The sequence below is a fragment of the Mytilus galloprovincialis genome, chromosome 8 (genome assembly GCF_965363235.1).
Source record: "Mytilus galloprovincialis chromosome 8, xbMytGall1.hap1.1, whole genome shotgun sequence".
Lineage (NCBI taxonomy): Eukaryota > Metazoa > Mollusca > Bivalvia > Mytilida > Mytilidae > Mytilus > Mytilus galloprovincialis.
The window spans coordinates 3,198,785-3,215,496 of record NC_134845.1 but is presented as its reverse complement, the minus strand read 5'-3'; the positions used below and the strand labels follow the sequence as shown (position 1 = coordinate 3,215,496).

The 16,712-nt window shown below is 32.1% G+C and overlaps 1 protein-coding gene across 1 annotated transcript; it reads right to left on the bottom strand.

The window, feature by feature from the left end:
* Positions 1 to 3,424: 3,424 nt before the first annotated feature.
* LOC143084882 (alpha-N-acetylgalactosaminidase-like) lies at positions 3,425 to 16,471 on the bottom strand. The gene is made up of 8 exons (XM_076260938.1): positions 16,400 to 16,471; positions 13,977 to 14,129; positions 11,610 to 11,784; positions 10,513 to 10,687; positions 8,382 to 8,476; positions 7,040 to 7,201; positions 6,446 to 6,643; positions 3,425 to 5,966 (listed from the first exon to the last, which is right to left on the bottom strand). The coding sequence occupies exons 2-8, from the start codon at positions 14,123 to 14,125 to the stop codon at positions 5,697 to 5,699; spliced, it is 1,224 nt and encodes a 407-aa protein (XP_076117053.1). The 5' UTR covers positions 14,126 to 14,129; positions 16,400 to 16,471; the 3' UTR covers positions 3,425 to 5,696.
* Between the last annotated feature and the right edge of the window lie 241 nt (positions 16,472 to 16,712).

Here is a 16,712-nt window from a genome sequence, read left to right as displayed (position 1 = left end):
AGTGAAAGGTATGGTCTATGAGTAAGAATAATGTGTCTGAGTAAGTGAAAGGTATGGTCTATGAGTAAGAATAATGTGTCTGAGTAAAGGTATGGTCTATGAGTAAGAATAATGTGTCTGAGTAAAGGTATGGTCTATGAGTAAGAATAATGTGTCTGAGTAAGTGAAGGGTATGCATATGGTCTATGAGTAAGAATAATGTGTCAGAGTAAGTGAAAGGTATGGTCTATGAGTAAGAATAATGTGTCTGAGTAAGTGAAGGGTATGGTCTATGAGTAAGAATAATGTGTCTGAGTAAGTGAAGGGTATGGTCTATGAGTAAGAATAATGTGTCTGAGTAAGTGAAAGGTATGGTCTATGAGTAAGAATAATGTGTCAGAGTAAGTGAAAGGTATGGTCTATGAGTAAGAATAATGTGTCAGAGTAAGTGAAAGGTATGGTCTATGAGTAAGAATAATGTGTCTGAGTAAGTGAAAGGTATGGTCTATGAGTAAGAATAATGTGTCAGAGTAAGTGAAAGGTATGGTCTATGAGTAAGAATAATGTGTCTGAGTAAGTGAAGGGTATGGTCTATGAGTAAGAATAATGTGTCAGAGTAAGTGAAAGGTATGGTCTATGAGTAAGAATAATGTGTCTGAGTAAGTGAAGGGTATGGTCTATGAGTAAGAATAATGTGTCAGAGTAAGTGAAAGGTATGGTCTATGAGTAAGAATAATGTGTCTGAGTAAGTGAAGGGTATGGTCTATGAGTAAGAATAATGTGTCTGAGTAAGTGAAAGGTATGGTCTATGAGTAAGAATAATGTGTCTGAGTAAGTGAAGGGTATGGTCTATGAGTAAGAATAATGTGTCTGAGTAAGTGAAGGGTATGGTCTATGAGTAAGAATAATGTGTCAGAGTAAGTGAAAGGTATGGTCTATGAGTAAGAATAATGTGTCAGAGTAAGTGAAAGGTATGGTCTATGAGTAAGAATAATGTGTCTGAGTAAGTGAAAGGTATGGTCTATGAGTAAGAATAATGTGTGAGTAAGTGAAGGGTATGGTCTATGAGTAAGAATAATGTGTCTGAGTAAGTGAAAGGTATGGTCTATGAGTAAGAATAATGTGTCGGAGTAAGGTGACATGTCATCCTGACAAAAGTTACCTTGTGAAAATTAAAATCACAAAAATACTGAACTCAGAGGAAAATCCATAATCACATGGCAAAATCAAATGACAAAACACATAAAAAACGAATGGACGAGAACTGTCATATTCCTGACTTGGTACAGGCATTTTCAAATGTAGAAAATGGTGGATTAAACCTGGTTTTATAGCGCTAACCCTCTCACTTTGATGACAGGCTCATCAAATTCCGTTATATTTACTAGCATGTTAAAATCTGTTTCAGTGTGTTGGTCTAGTACAAAGCAGACTTTATACTCATATCACATTATCATGTTCTGGTCTTGAATATGCATTTCATGTGCCACTTGATGTGAACTGGATGCTACTCTCATTGCAGGTGAGACTAAAATTAGGAATACGTTCAATATAATAACATGCTTGTGTGCATGTTAAATTTTTGTAATCTGTTACGTGGTGGTTATTATACCTGACGCAATCTCGTGCAATATATTGCTTCGGGTAATATGTTTTTGACCCATCCATCAGTCTGTCTGTCCTGTTCTTGTCATCACAACTCCTCTGAAATCACAACAGAATTTCATGAAACTTTGTAGATGATAAGGACATACTATGAAGATGTGCATATTGACAGAAAATTACAATTCAATTTTTTTTCTAGGAGTTCTGCACCTTTGAACTTATTGGCCTCAATTTACTACTGCAACAGTTTGTCATCGCAACTTCTCTAAAACCACACAACAGAATTTCATGAAACTTTGTAGATAACAAGGACATACTATGTAGATTTGCATATTACTGGAGTTATGCCCCTTTGAACTTAGAATTAGGCCTAAATATACTTGTGGGACAGTTTGTAATCGCAACTCCTCTGAAACCACAACAGAATTTCATGAAACTTTGTAGTTTTTAGATTGGTTTTCAAACAAATTATGTTCTTGATTTCTGGTTCTATGGTGGATGGCTGGTCAGGTAGGATTTTGACAAAAGCGCTTCTGTGCCAACCAATTATTGTTGACATTTCAGTGGCGTAGCCAGGGTTAAAATGATGTGGATGCGAAACTGTTCTCCGAGCGGAGCGAGGCGAAAAAAAATTTAGGACCTTTTATGCACTTTTTTTTCCAGACGTTTTTCCTGTATACATGTGTACTCCCCCTACAATCCGACAATGGCTAGATTTTTGTTTAATTTTAAAATACCCATCAATATATAAGTTTCTAACTGAATTTTGTTGTTTTCTCGTAACTACCATCATTAGATACAGTAATATGTGATGTTAAAGTTTCACATCCAATTGAAATATGAAATCTCAAAATGGACCCATTACAAAGGCCCTTTTGTATATGGAACTTCGAAATATAGGCTCTGAAGTGATACCCACCTTTCCCGGAACTTGAGCCTCCACATTGGATTTTTTTATTACTTGTCTTAACGCGTTGCAGGGGACAGAAATGCCGGGCGTCAGTCATGTGTTGCCAGATTTTTGTGAAATTTATATCATCAGCAATGTCTTTGAAACTCGCGAAAATAAGTCCTGATCAAATAATTTAACCAACTATACCCCCTTTGAAATATAAATCATAATTGATATACCATTGCATTTGGCCAGAACCTTTTATTTCTCTTTAGTTAATAAATAAAAAAAAAAGAAAGAAAATGCTCTTTTTTAGTAACTGACCTTGTATATTAGAATAGATAAAATTTAATATGTGCACTACGGGGAATTTTGAACTCTTTTTTTTTTTGAAAATAAATTAATATTCTACCAAGTTTGAAACGGGTATTTATTAGCCCAGATATGATCACACTCCATAATAAATACTAGTCGTATTTAATGTCACAGGAAACGATATCAGACAATGATGTGTTCGTTGTTAACTTGTAAAGTTGCTATGTAATCGCTCCGCTTGGTTCAATCTCAGACCAAACATGTCTGCAGGTCTACGTTTTATCATCCTCTGTCAAAATGATGTGGATGCTTGAGCATCTGAGCATACATGCAAGCTACGCCACTGCATTTTAACATTGAGGCAGGAGACAACATGGAGGCCAAGTATTGACAATTTTCACTTTTGCAGTATCAAGAGTTATTGTTCTTGAATTGTTACAAATAGTACTGTATGATGTTTCCACACTATAAATCATAAACTGTTTAAATAAATGCTTTTCAAATTTCAACATGTTGCTATATACTGATGACAAAATTGAGGTTAAAGTTGATATTTACGATTGTCACTTCTGACAGGCTCTCATTAATTGGATTATGGCATTTTAAGGGTCTCAAAGCACTAACAGCACTTCATATCTGTGTATCCAAGTTTATTTTTATTTGAATAGAAATATTACAGAAACATGAGAGTATAAAATAAAAATAACATAATATTATAAAATAAGAAATAAGAGTTTACAAAAATATTGACTATAAATAAACAAGTATAAACATGGAAATTTAAATAGTATCATTTGTATATACAAATTTTTGCAATACATGTATACATATCACATCTCAGTAAAAAAAAAAAAAAAAAAAAACAACTGAAAAATAAAATTGAAAAAGTTTAGGCAAGATTTGGTCTTTTCTTTTTTTGTAAACTGTTATTAGGTTGATCTGAAATTGATTGTGTTTAAAAACAGAAGAAAAAAAATCTAGCCTTTTAGCATGTGAGATTTCTCATACTGTGAAAGTACTTTAATTCATGGGTATCAATTTTCGTGGTTTGAGCAACATTTACATGTTCGTGGGTTTAGAAAACCACGAAAATTGGTACCCCACGAATAAAAGTACTTTCACGGTAGTAAATAAATAAACAATAAAATCAGAGATTTTAATTCAGTATATTATGCAAAGGATTGTATGAGTAATAAAATGACTAATCTCAGTAAATCACCAAAAATACATACAACTGATAGATTATAAGGATGTTCACTCCTCTGTTTCAAAAATAAAAGTTTTTGAAAAGACTGTTATGAATTGTTTGCTTATAAATGAAAACTTAAAAGCAGAAACAAAATTATAGGTCTGGGTCTGTTTTTGAGATGTAATCATTTGAAAAGTTGGCATGAAAGTATTCTCTATAGATTATTCATTCTTTTGACATTGGCTCCATTTTTCTCTAAAAATCTAAGAAAATAAACAGGATTTAAAAAGATTTTCAAAAATGGCCTTTTAATTTTTTAAACTATGTGTAATAAAATTAGAAAAATAGAAGTAGGGGTTAGTGGGCAGAATTTTTATTGGAACTACATAGATAAAACTAAAGGATTCGGAGATTCTGACAAAACATCAAAAACAAAAGAAGTGAACATCCTAAATAGTGGTAGATTGCTAAATTTTCATTTCTTTTCATATACTGATTTGACAGCTTAAACTTGTATGTTGTTAAAATGGAAAAATACATTGTTTTAATTTATGACACAAAATCTACAAACACTTGTCAAAACCCAAAGCAATGGATTTTTGCTTTTATTACTTGACCTAATCTCATAGTAAGGCCTTCAACAAAGAAGAAGATTGCTTCACTGAAAGTCCAAAAAGCACATTACACCTGTTTCAGATGCTATTACACAAAGGTACCATTTGAGATCACTTATAATTGAGCAAACATAGAGGCATAGATACCTAAGGGACAATCAAAATTCATGAGTAGTAGAAAATCCGACAAAACCCCAAAAAAGGCAAATAGACCAGCAACAGTCTACATACATTGTGTAGTTCCAATTGACTATATTGAGTTAAAAAGCCGTAATGATATGTGGTGACTTGGTCAGACCCAAACAACATCTTAATAATAGCACCTGAGATCACCCCTAGTTTTTGGTGGGGTTCGTGTTGTTTATTCTTTAGTTTTTTATGTTGTGTCGTGTGTACTATTGTTTGTTTGTCCTTTTCAATTTTTTTAAGCCATGGCGTTGTCAGTTTATTTTCGATTTATGAGTTTGACTGTCCCTCTGGTATCTTTTCTCCCTCTTTTGATATGAATGTATTTTTTCTGGAATTCTTATCATACTAAGCAAAGACTTATGTCCTGGTAAACCATGTAAAGACAAAATTGTGAGCTATGGATGTCATTTGTCCTTGTATCCTAGAAATTAGTAAATAAAAAAAAAAAAATTAAAATTTTTTTTTTAAAAAAGTAGAAAAAAAAGTTGGCATTTATTCACAGAAATAAGCCCTATATTTTTAGATCTGATAATTTTGTAAAAAACTAATAACATTCAGTACATCACTATAACATGTTTATAGTGTTTACTGTACATATTTGTACAACTATATAACAAGTTCATACAGGTTTTACTGTATACATGTAGACAATATAACAAGTTCATATAGGTTTTACTGTATACATGTAGACAATATAACAAGTTCATACAGGTTTTACTGTATACATGTAGACAATATAACAAGTTCATATAGGTTTTACTGTATACATGTAGACAATATAACAAGTTCATACAGGTTTTACTGTAAACATGTAGACAATATAAAAAGTTCATACAGGTTTTACTGTAAACATGTAGACAATATAAAAAGTTCATACAGGTTTTACTGTATACATGTAGACACTATAACAAGTTCATACAGGTTTCACTGTAAACATAAATATACCAGTAGGATTAACATTAAATGTAAGTATAGATGATGTATTATGTGTCCCCATGCTGTGACCATCAAAGACTTCTGTGATATCATATTGTTTTCCTTCAGTTATCCCATACATTGATAGTGGGTATGTAACTTTGATGTAATTGCCACCTTTACCAGGATAATGGTCAGTCACAAACAGTACAGCTACAGCTTTACTTCCTAGAGGGAGAATAGGTCTGGTCCATACTTGTACATAGCCCTGTAAAACAGAAACTGACTATATAATACCTTTTAATGTCTTTTTTTTCAAAATTATCATTTCAAATACTGAAAAACATTATTTCAAAGATAAAACTTTGCTATCGTTGAAAAAATTGTTATTACAAAGGTATTTAGAATTGATCAGGACACAACATAAGTTTGAAGTTTTCTCATTTAACATTTCTCTCTTTTTCAAAAGGAGCATGTTTGGTGTATAGAAATTAAGTCCTGGTGTTTATAATGAGTGTATTTACAGTACTGTACATGAAAAATTATTTGGAGTCCATTATTAATCGTATCCCAGAAATTATTAAATCCCCTCTGAAATGTAAAGTTCTCTATTTATTTTGAAATAAAAAGTAGAGCTAGTAAGGTTTAATTGGAATGAATTTTACAGTGTAATAGGGGTTAATATTTGACAAGCTTAATTATCCAAAGGGAGATAACTACAACATTTTGACATAAACAAACTACTACCAGATTGAATGCTTTGGCTTGTATTCCTAATGGATCTTGGTTGATAGCTAAGAGTCTCTTGTTTAATATCAGAGTCTTAGAACTGTTCCTGATGTTCCTAAGATCATTTGACAGGAGTAAGGGAGCGGCAAACATACACCACATCCCCATCTGGACCCTCTCTTGGTCATGGCTAAGACCAAAATCTCCAACGATAATCTGAAAAACATGGAAAGGCTTAAACATACACCACATCCCCATCTGGACCCTCTCTTGGTCATGGCTTAGACCAAAATCTCCTATAATCTGAAAAACACGGAAAGGCTTAAACATACACCACATCCCCATCTGGACACTCTCTTGGTCATGGCTTAAACCAAAGTCTCCTACAATAATCTGAAAAACATGGAAAGGCTTAAACATACACCAACCACATCCCCATCTGGACCCTCTCTTGGTCATGGCTTAGACCAAAATCTCCTACGATAATCTGTAAAACATCTTTATATCTGAATTTAACTTATCTGAGCCTCATCTGGATCTTTGTCCAGTTTATAATGATTTTTCTTTACCTCTTGTTATCATTTCAGCCCTTAGGTCCAAATATAAACTCACCTCGTCTGGATCATTCCAACCCCCTGGTCCAGCGTATGATGACATATTGTATGGATCTTTAGCCCAGTAATTAATGACACTAAGTACACTATCAAAGGAGTCCTCTATATCATTGTAATTCCTCCACATATTACAGGTCTTTCTGATGGCAGCAAAATCAGGCTGTAATAAAGTCAAAACCACATGAAACTTTTCTTCACTAAATCAATCAATCAAAATTAAGGAATAAACAACTCACCCGTGTCGCTAGGCAAAGGGGACGTTAAGTGTTACCATTGTTTGCCTACCACGACACGTCCCCCAAAAATAGTTTTCCATTCTCTACCTCTGAGACAAATGTCACAAAACTTATACACAGTGCTTATTTCCACAAAACACAGATCAAGTTTGAAATAAGGTATATACCCTTTGAGTTATGCCCCTTTATATATGGAAAATTTCCTTAATCTGTCGTTCCCGTTCTCTGAATTTTAAGCTTGCCAAAAAATGAAATGAAACTTAAACACAATGCTTAATACCACAAAACTCAGATTATTTCCAATTTGGGTGGCATCACTTTTACCATTCTGGAGTTATGTCCCTTTATCACATTATATGCAAGTGGGAGCATCATCTGTGTACCATGGAAGCATCCTCCATTTAGTCTAATTTCATCTTTTGTTTAGAAATAAAGGTTTATAATACATTTAAACAGACCTGCTGCTGAGGATTGATTTTCATTTCTGGTGACCAATTATTATTAACTTGATTTCATGTTTTAAAAACTCCTGCATTCATGCAAAAATAAATTCTGTTCTGTACTGAACACTTTATATTGCTGGTTTATCTTTACAAATGGAATCAACGCAATATTGAATCAACAGTATGATAAATCCTTGTTAACTTGTTAAGCTAAGTTTTCTCATATACAATACAATTTCGATGTTGAAGTAAGGGGTTACTCAAATCCTACATATATAAGCATTCCTTCATATTATGTGTTCAACTGGCAAAGTAGTGAAGTGGTTTAAAACATGATTAAAAAATATGATTGACCAAATATTCTCAAATTTTAAAAAACACTTGAGACAGGGAAATGTATTACTAAAGAACATATCATTATTATATTTTTAGGAAATACAACTTTCTTAACTGCCTGTTGTCTCTGTATTACAAAAATGATTTTTATAACATTTCCCAAAATCAATTATTAATCTATTCATATATGGCAGTAAAATTAAATAGTTTATGTTAACTTCTTTCCATCTGTATTCATTGCAGGAAGAAGAGTAACTTTTATAAATTCTTAAAGTCAGGCTTTCTGAAATAACCTAATGGTTTATTTATTTTATTAAGTACATACCTTTATTTTCTTTACTAAATTATTCAAAGGCCATTCACAAGCAAACACCATTGGTCTTCCTGTTTTATTCATAAAAAACTCCATCACTGGATAACCTATAAATAAGGATAACAGTGGCATGGGTTAAGCAAGTTGTGTTCTGAACTGATTGACAGAAGAAAAAAATAACATGGAAAATAAAAAAATTGTGGAAACCATCTATGTTACCTTATACTGAAGTCAACTATATGAGACTTAAGGATGTTTGCTTGTCATGTTTTGGAATTTTTGTCAGATTTTCGAAATCCTCTGGTTTTCTCCATTTGAATGCCTTAAAGAAAAATACGAAAATTTATGACCAAAAACAACTTTGAATAAGAAATATTTTGTTAATTTATGTTTTGACAAAAATCATTCACATAAATTTATTTTAAAAACATTTACCAGGCATGCGCCGGAAAGTAAACATCAGTACGTTGATGGTTTTCTGTAACAAAAGAAGAAGAAGAATTTTGCCCATGGACCCCCATTTTTCTTTTTATAAATCTTTTGCATGTATAATTGTAAGCCATTTGTTAAAGTCTTATAAAATCTTATTTATTTTTTAAAAGATTTTGAGAACTTTAACTGGTCAATGATAAAGCTATGAAAAATCAAGAGAGAACATTTTCCCGCCAAAATTCAAATGGCTAATATCTTGAAAACAAGCACATTGACCCCCATATTTTGTTTGCTTTTTTGATTCCTCAAATAGTCCCCTAGCATTATATACTAGTTTTATGGAAAGTTATTTATTTTGAAACTGAGCAGCAAACGGGGTCAGACCTATAATCCGACAGTCCCATAATCCGACAGTCCGATAGTCCGACAGTCCTATAATCCGACAGCCCGATAGTCTGACGCACGGTTACTTGTCTCTGAAAAGTATGCCTATATAGACATGGAACGTTTGTAAATTGGTACAATGTATATTTTTTCACACAGAAAATTAACAAATCAGTCAGTATGACGTCTTGCACAGGACCGCAATAATCCCATACGAATCGGAAATGAAAGGAATCCGGGTCCGTTCACCTTAAAACATGATCGCTCTCATTCAAATTCGCCCCCTTTCACTTTCACACCCTACACGTTCTTACCAAAAGTCCATTTGCACCCTATACGTTTGCTTTTGTTTATTATGAAAACATATTTATAGCAATAATATTACTGCCCAATTAATATACTAACCAAAACTAACCAAAAACTTTTTTTCATTATTTCATAATAAATTGACATTCTAAAAACATTTTTTCGTGTTGATGGTTTGGTTAGAGACTTGCAATGGCTATATATTTTTTTCATTGTTTCAAAATAAAGAGGCATTCTGGCAACGGTTTTGTGTTGAATAAATCTAAATCATGTTTTGGTTAGTGTATTTGTATTGCTATAAAAAAAAATCATTGTTTCTTAATAAAGTGCCTTTCTTATTTGTGCTGTAATTTTCAAGTTAAAACTTCAGCACTGCAGTCATAGGTCTTAACCGCTATCTGCTTTGTCTGCGTACTGTCTTCATGTCATTGCCCATCTTCATTCAAATCTTTTTAACATAATTGGTGTCATGTCGTGATGATTCTATGACTAGGGATGCTCAGGTCCTTATAATAATTTACATATAAGTGTTATCCTTTATCAGACTTTATCAGCAAAGAGTTCAGGTTTTGGCAATCAGTAAGCTGTTAACTGTTTTCAACCCACTTTCTTAACTTTTATCAGCATTTCTGCATTTTTTTATAACTGTTTTTGCCAAAATCGAGGTGTTGTTAACATGTTAACGGACCCCCTATGGCCCTCCCTCAAGAAGACATTTAATTTATATCCCATTTCGATGCATTCCACTTTTTAAATTTTAAACACTGCTCACGTTTTAGCAGTATGACAATGATCCTTTGCCGCAGCACGGCTTCGTGTCGGACGATTAACGGACTGTCGGACTATCGGACTATCGGACTGTCGGACTACTGGACTGTCGGAATTTCGGGGTGTCGGATTATAGCTACGCTCCCCAGTAAACATCCTTAAGATTTTAGAAGGATAACAGGATAGTACAAAATTGAAAGAAGACTGAATAGCATTTTTACATTCCATTATTTGTGTACAACTAATTTCTTACCATACTTCATGTCATGAGGGTCAGCATTACACTGGTCAAACTTTACAAAATCCACCCCCCAATCAGCAAACGTCTGAGAATCCATCTTCATGTAAAATTCACTGCCAGGATAACCGGCACATGTCTTCTTACCAAAATCTTCATAGATACCAAACTTTAGTCCCTTGGAATGTATCTGATAAAATAAACACATGGAAATTAAGAATCGTATGTTAATCAGGTGGAATAATAGAAAGATAATAGAAGCATTACTTTGTATGTCTTATGTATATAAGCTAAGTGAGTACCCATATGCCCATTATGTCTAATCAACTCCTATAATTTTAAACCAATTAAGATCCATGTATCTTCACAAGAATAGATTGCACATATTAGTGAAGTTGTGTACCTGCTTTCACATAGCAATATTATATGTTTTTTTTGTTTGTTATTTTTTATCAATATTTCATATTTCCATATGTCAATGATTGTATATATTTACAGCAGATTTCAGTGAGTATGTAGCTAAAGGTAATATCTTTGGTTAGCTTGCTTGTTAGCTGAACCGTGAAGTCATTGTTAGGTGAGGTAAACTACCCTCCTTTAATAGTAGACTAGCCCAACAGATAACCAATCTATCTCTCTGTAGGACTAAGCTACTTTAAAAGGAGGGTAGTATACCTTACCTAACAATGACTTCACGGTTCAGCTAACAAGCAAGCTAACCAAAGATATTACCATTAGCTACATACTGACTGAAATCTGCTGTAAAGGTTCATTATAGTCAATTGTTTCAGAAACTCTGTGCAACTTTGCCATTTGGGTCTTTTATCCAATTTGTTTACCACAGATTTAAACAGAGATAATAGATTATATGTAATTCATGCAAAGTCTCTGCTGAATAGTTGTCCTGTGGGCAATTTCATACCACATCTTCTTATTCTTATAAAGGGAGATAATTCAATCATTTTCAACATAATAAACTGCATAAATTTACTAAAATTTGAGAAGCTACTGATAAAATGAATAGACACAATTTTTACTCTTTACATCCAAATTAAAAATAATTGTCAAAATGAAAAATCAACTTTAAGAAGTACAATTAGTCTATAACTCACATAGTCAGCTAAAGCCTTCATGCCATTTGGAAATCTTTCAGGGTCTCCTTGTAATCTGCCCTCAGAGGTTCTCTTTGATGCTGGCCAACAATCATCTATGATAATATATTCATACCCAGCATCCTTGTAACCATCAGAGACCATAACATCAGCCATCTCCTTAATTAATGTTTCCCTACAAAAACAATGTACATCAAGGATATGAACAAATTTAAAAGGGGTGATTACTTTAGCAAAATATATTTGAAGGAATAATATTATGGGGTGAATATCAACGAGACATCCACCTAACAACATATAACAGCCAAAGATTAACATATGGAGTTCCAAATAGACGGTAAACATCCATTAATTTTGGAGGCAAATATTTTAAAATTTTACTATATTGATAATTCAGAAATAATGGCGATGATTTTATTGATTGGAATGACATTGGGTGAGTATCAGATTCACAATTATACATGTTATAAGAACTTAGTCTTATATTTGGTACATATATATCTAGTTGATTCTTTACCAGAAATAGTAATAACTTCATTCCTTTTTTTGTTCATTCTTCAAAAACTCGTAATGATAAATGCACACAATATATAAGTTACAGTATTTACTGAAATGAAACTTGTAAAAAAAATTCTATGATTAGTGAAAAGAGAATTCTGTATTAAGGTGGTACCTAACACTACAGGGAGATAACTCAGCTAAACATTTTAATGACATTGTATTGTTAAGTAAACAATCCATTAAATGAAGCTCGCAATATATGGAAAAGTGTAAAAAAATAATCCATTAAAATGAAGCTCACAGTATATGGAAAAGTGTAAAAAACGACAGTAAAGATGTAAAGGCAGGAGAAATAAAAGCAAGAATAAATACTCAAACGTACATATTCCAATCCAAAAGAGCTAAGTTTGATCCGAAAGTTAACCCAAATAGTACAATCTGTGAACAGGGAAATGAAAATCTAGAACATTTTATTCTACACTGCAAAGAATTAGAGCAAATAAGATCTAAATACTGCTTAAAAATCAAACAGACAATGGATGAAATTGATACCTCAACATACAAGAAGATCATACAACAAGGGAATTTACTGCAGCTCATAATGGACTGTACTAGCAAGGACATAAACTGTTACTCAACTGTGTATGAAAACATTGCAACTCTGGCTAAAAATATGTGTTATGAGATGCACTTGCTGCGCACAAAAAGGATAAAAAACTTGATCACAAGTACAGTATAAGTAAAATTTTTTAAGATAAAATAGTTCCTTACTAATAGTATATCATCTTACTATTTTATGACTTATAAGTATTTGAAAATAAATCTTCTCTTTTTAAAAATTGTAAGATATCGGTTATAATTTAAAAAAAATAATGACAAGATCTCCATATAGTAAATTGAACTGTGAAGAAAATTTATGTATATCTTATAGCTTAAATTTTTTCCAAACCCCAACCATTTTACATAAATCTTATAAAATAATATTTTTATTATAGATCCTGATGTATGTAAAGCACTCTTAACTAATAAATATAAGTAAGTTTAATTTGAGACCATTTTTTCTTATTTGTAAATATATGCAGTTGTTACTTAACGTTTTCTTACACCCCAGCACATATGAATTTTTATATATTTTTTAAAACTTTATGATGAAAACCCTATGAATTAATTATGATATTTATTATTTAGTGATTATTATAACCAAATTCAGTCATCTGTATATAATTAAATGTTTCATTATGTTTTAAGGTGTACATAGTTGCTAAAACTATACCCTTAGGGTAGTGCTCCACAATTAACGGAGGAATATACAAGAAACTGAACTGAGTAAATATTAAGCTTCTCGATGATCAAAATTAGTGTTTGTCAAATTGCTAATTAACCATTGCAATTTTTCTGACAGTGGTTGGTTCAAATTTTTTAAAATTTTAATATTTTTGTCAAAGGGAAATTAAACAAGCCAAATTAATATTAGTCAAAGTATTGGGTAATATAGAGCTTGATAAGTGTATTTTTTTTTATGTCTCAGGAAGCTTTATATTCAGATAATGGAAGTGAATAGTAAGAATTGAGCTTGAAAATAGTAATTTGTACTATGCATTTCCAGCATTGTAATATCAAATAACTCTTATTTGTGTTTTGTAGATGATTAAATAAACAGGTCATATATTTCACTTGAAAATGTCGTTCACAGAACATCTCCCACTCAGCTAGGATAGCTGAGGGGGGAGATCGCCCTCTTTGACAGTTTCAGAGGTTGGCAGGTATGTGCATTGGTTCTATAGGTACATTGTTCAACCACTTCCTGTGTGAAAACATTTTTAAAGAATGGAGTAACACCCTGATGAAATAATTGTAAATAATTACCCAATACAATTTTTTGGATAATCTTTACAGTTGGTTTGACATCTGAATCTTTCCCATGTCAGCCATCCCAAAGGAGGTGTTAAAGTCAATCCATTATCTAGTGACCAAATACATGGACACAATAAGGAGACTATCAAAACAATCAACATTGACCTGTAATACAAAAATAAATCTGTCATAGTATATAAGGTTTATCTGTGATTTTAGATATCAAATGTGTTCAAAGCAAATACATTTTTGGCATTTCACACACAGGCACTCGTCTCAGAAAAAAAAATCCTATATACCAAAGGTATATATAAAAAAAAATTCTGAGATGAGTGCCTGTGATTGCACTTTTCAAGGTCATGCTTTTCTTACACTGTTTTATGATAGATTTACACTAAACTTGTTGGATGTGTACTGTTTGATATTTTAGTTTTGAATCAGTTGATTTTTCTGATACTAGTAGTTTTAAATTGGCTTTGAAATAGTCAGTAACTGTGAGTACTTAGAGTCTGTTGTTTTTTTGTTTGTTACTTTTGTGCCGTTTTTGAGTCTAATAATTAAGCCATTTCCAACTGATTGTTACAACTGGTTATTTTATTATGTTGATACACTACTGTCCCAGATAAGGTCAGAGTTAAGTCCTTTAACAATATAGACAATATTTTATAGACAATATTTTATTCGCACAAACACATTTACATTAAATGGTTATGGCATACAAAATTAAGACAATAAACTGACAATAGTTAAATTGATTATAATTATATTAGAGTGACAGTGGTATTCACAGCGAAGAAGAAAAAGGCTATAAATATCAACAGTTAACACATTGTTAATGTTCATGAACAATTAAAAAAAAGAACACAAACAAAAATTAGGTTGCATATTAAAAAAAGTTATACAGATGTTCTTAATAAAAGACAATCATTTATATACTTTATGGTGATTTTTATAATGACTGGTAGACTGCTATTTAAAAGTACAGTCAAATGATTTAGTGTTACAGTGGACTGCAATTTAATAAAATTGAAATTAAGATTTTTATTAATATTTTGTATATAGGTATCCCTTAATGATTTATAGCATGGACAGATTGAGAAGAAATGGTATTCATCCTCAATTTCTTGTCTGTTACAGGATAAGCAAATGCGTTTACTTCTTTCAATGTTGGTATAACGCCCTCTTTCAATTGCTAGGGAATGCGCACTTTAACATATGACCTAAGTGAGACATAATATTTTCTATATCATCTGTTGTCTGTTACTGTCTTTTCTATTTGTCTGTTTCACTATGAATGTGTTATACAAGCAATCCCCTCACAATTACCCCCAAATAATTACATTGCATGTATATATGTTTCATTATATTATGTGACTTTGATTGGCTAACAGCAATCACACATCCTTCTGAAATTGACATTCATTACACAATGAAATTTAACATTCATGACGATACGAGGTCGCACAATAAAGTGCACAGGTAAATAAAATAAAAACTTGATAGCCTCACTGGACACAATTACGAACGATTTTAAATATCATTTTTGAACTTTAATTATTTTTTTTCTTTGTAGAATACTTTTCTTGAATTGTTTGTAAAGGAAATAATTCAGATTTTTTGTTTTTATGCAAGTTCTTTCGTCTAAGAAGCACTGAATTCTCTTTTTAGTTAGTGAACCTATGATTTTAATTTACTTTCGGAGTTCTCGGACTTTTCAATAAAAATACTATTTTCTTCTGACAATGCTCAGGGTCACTTGAGTCTGAGAAAACGTTCATTTTTGGATTATTTGGGCAAGATAAAGGGTATCACACATATGAACAGATTCAGGAGATATTTTTCTATCTATATAATGACAAAAGAAGGCAATTTGCACTAGCTTGGGTGCTTTATTCATGTAATTTCCAAGAGAGGGAGTCATTATTTTGACATTTACGAAACTTAATTTTTTGGTCGTCTGCAACATTAACCAAGTGCGCATGAACTTTTTTTTCGTGAAAACACAAGTAATGTAGTGGGTTTTTAATTAATAGAAACATTTATTGATTATCATGCATAAATATAATATAAGGGGGCAAACATTAAAAATCGTTCGTAATTGCCTCCGGTAAGGCTAGAAATCATGTTTTCCCAATCCTAGATGTTTTGGGGTTATGAAATTGGATATGTTTGGGGAATATTGAATAGACACGTTTGGGGAGAATAGACACGTTTGGGGGAATCGGACACGTTTGTGGGGAAGGACACGTTTGGGAGTGTTACATATATTTCTTAATTTACTTTTGCTTTTTATTGATTTTTCTAAAAAAAAAATTTTAATGAAACCAAATCTTCTATACACTTTTATATTATAAACAGCTGAAAAAATGTATTTCAAATGAAAGTTTTCATTCTGCAAATATTTTCTTTAAGTTGGACTAAACTTAGTGACATACTGAGCTTAATTATTTAACAAAACAGATAACGAGATACTCTGCCTCTGGTGCAGGTGTAAAATCACATGTGTGTCATGTGATACCTTACCTTACCTTACCTTACCTTACCTCTGTATCTTTAACCTCCTATATAGGAGAACCACACCAGTGTCTTCATAGGCACCAGTATGTCTAACATGTGCATCAATATCCTCCACCTGTGTGCTTTATATATACGTGTAGTGCAGTCCAATACCATCGAATTTGGTTTAATATATACAGTTTATTTACACATTGTTCACAGTACTGATTCTTGGTTATTACACCTTTACGT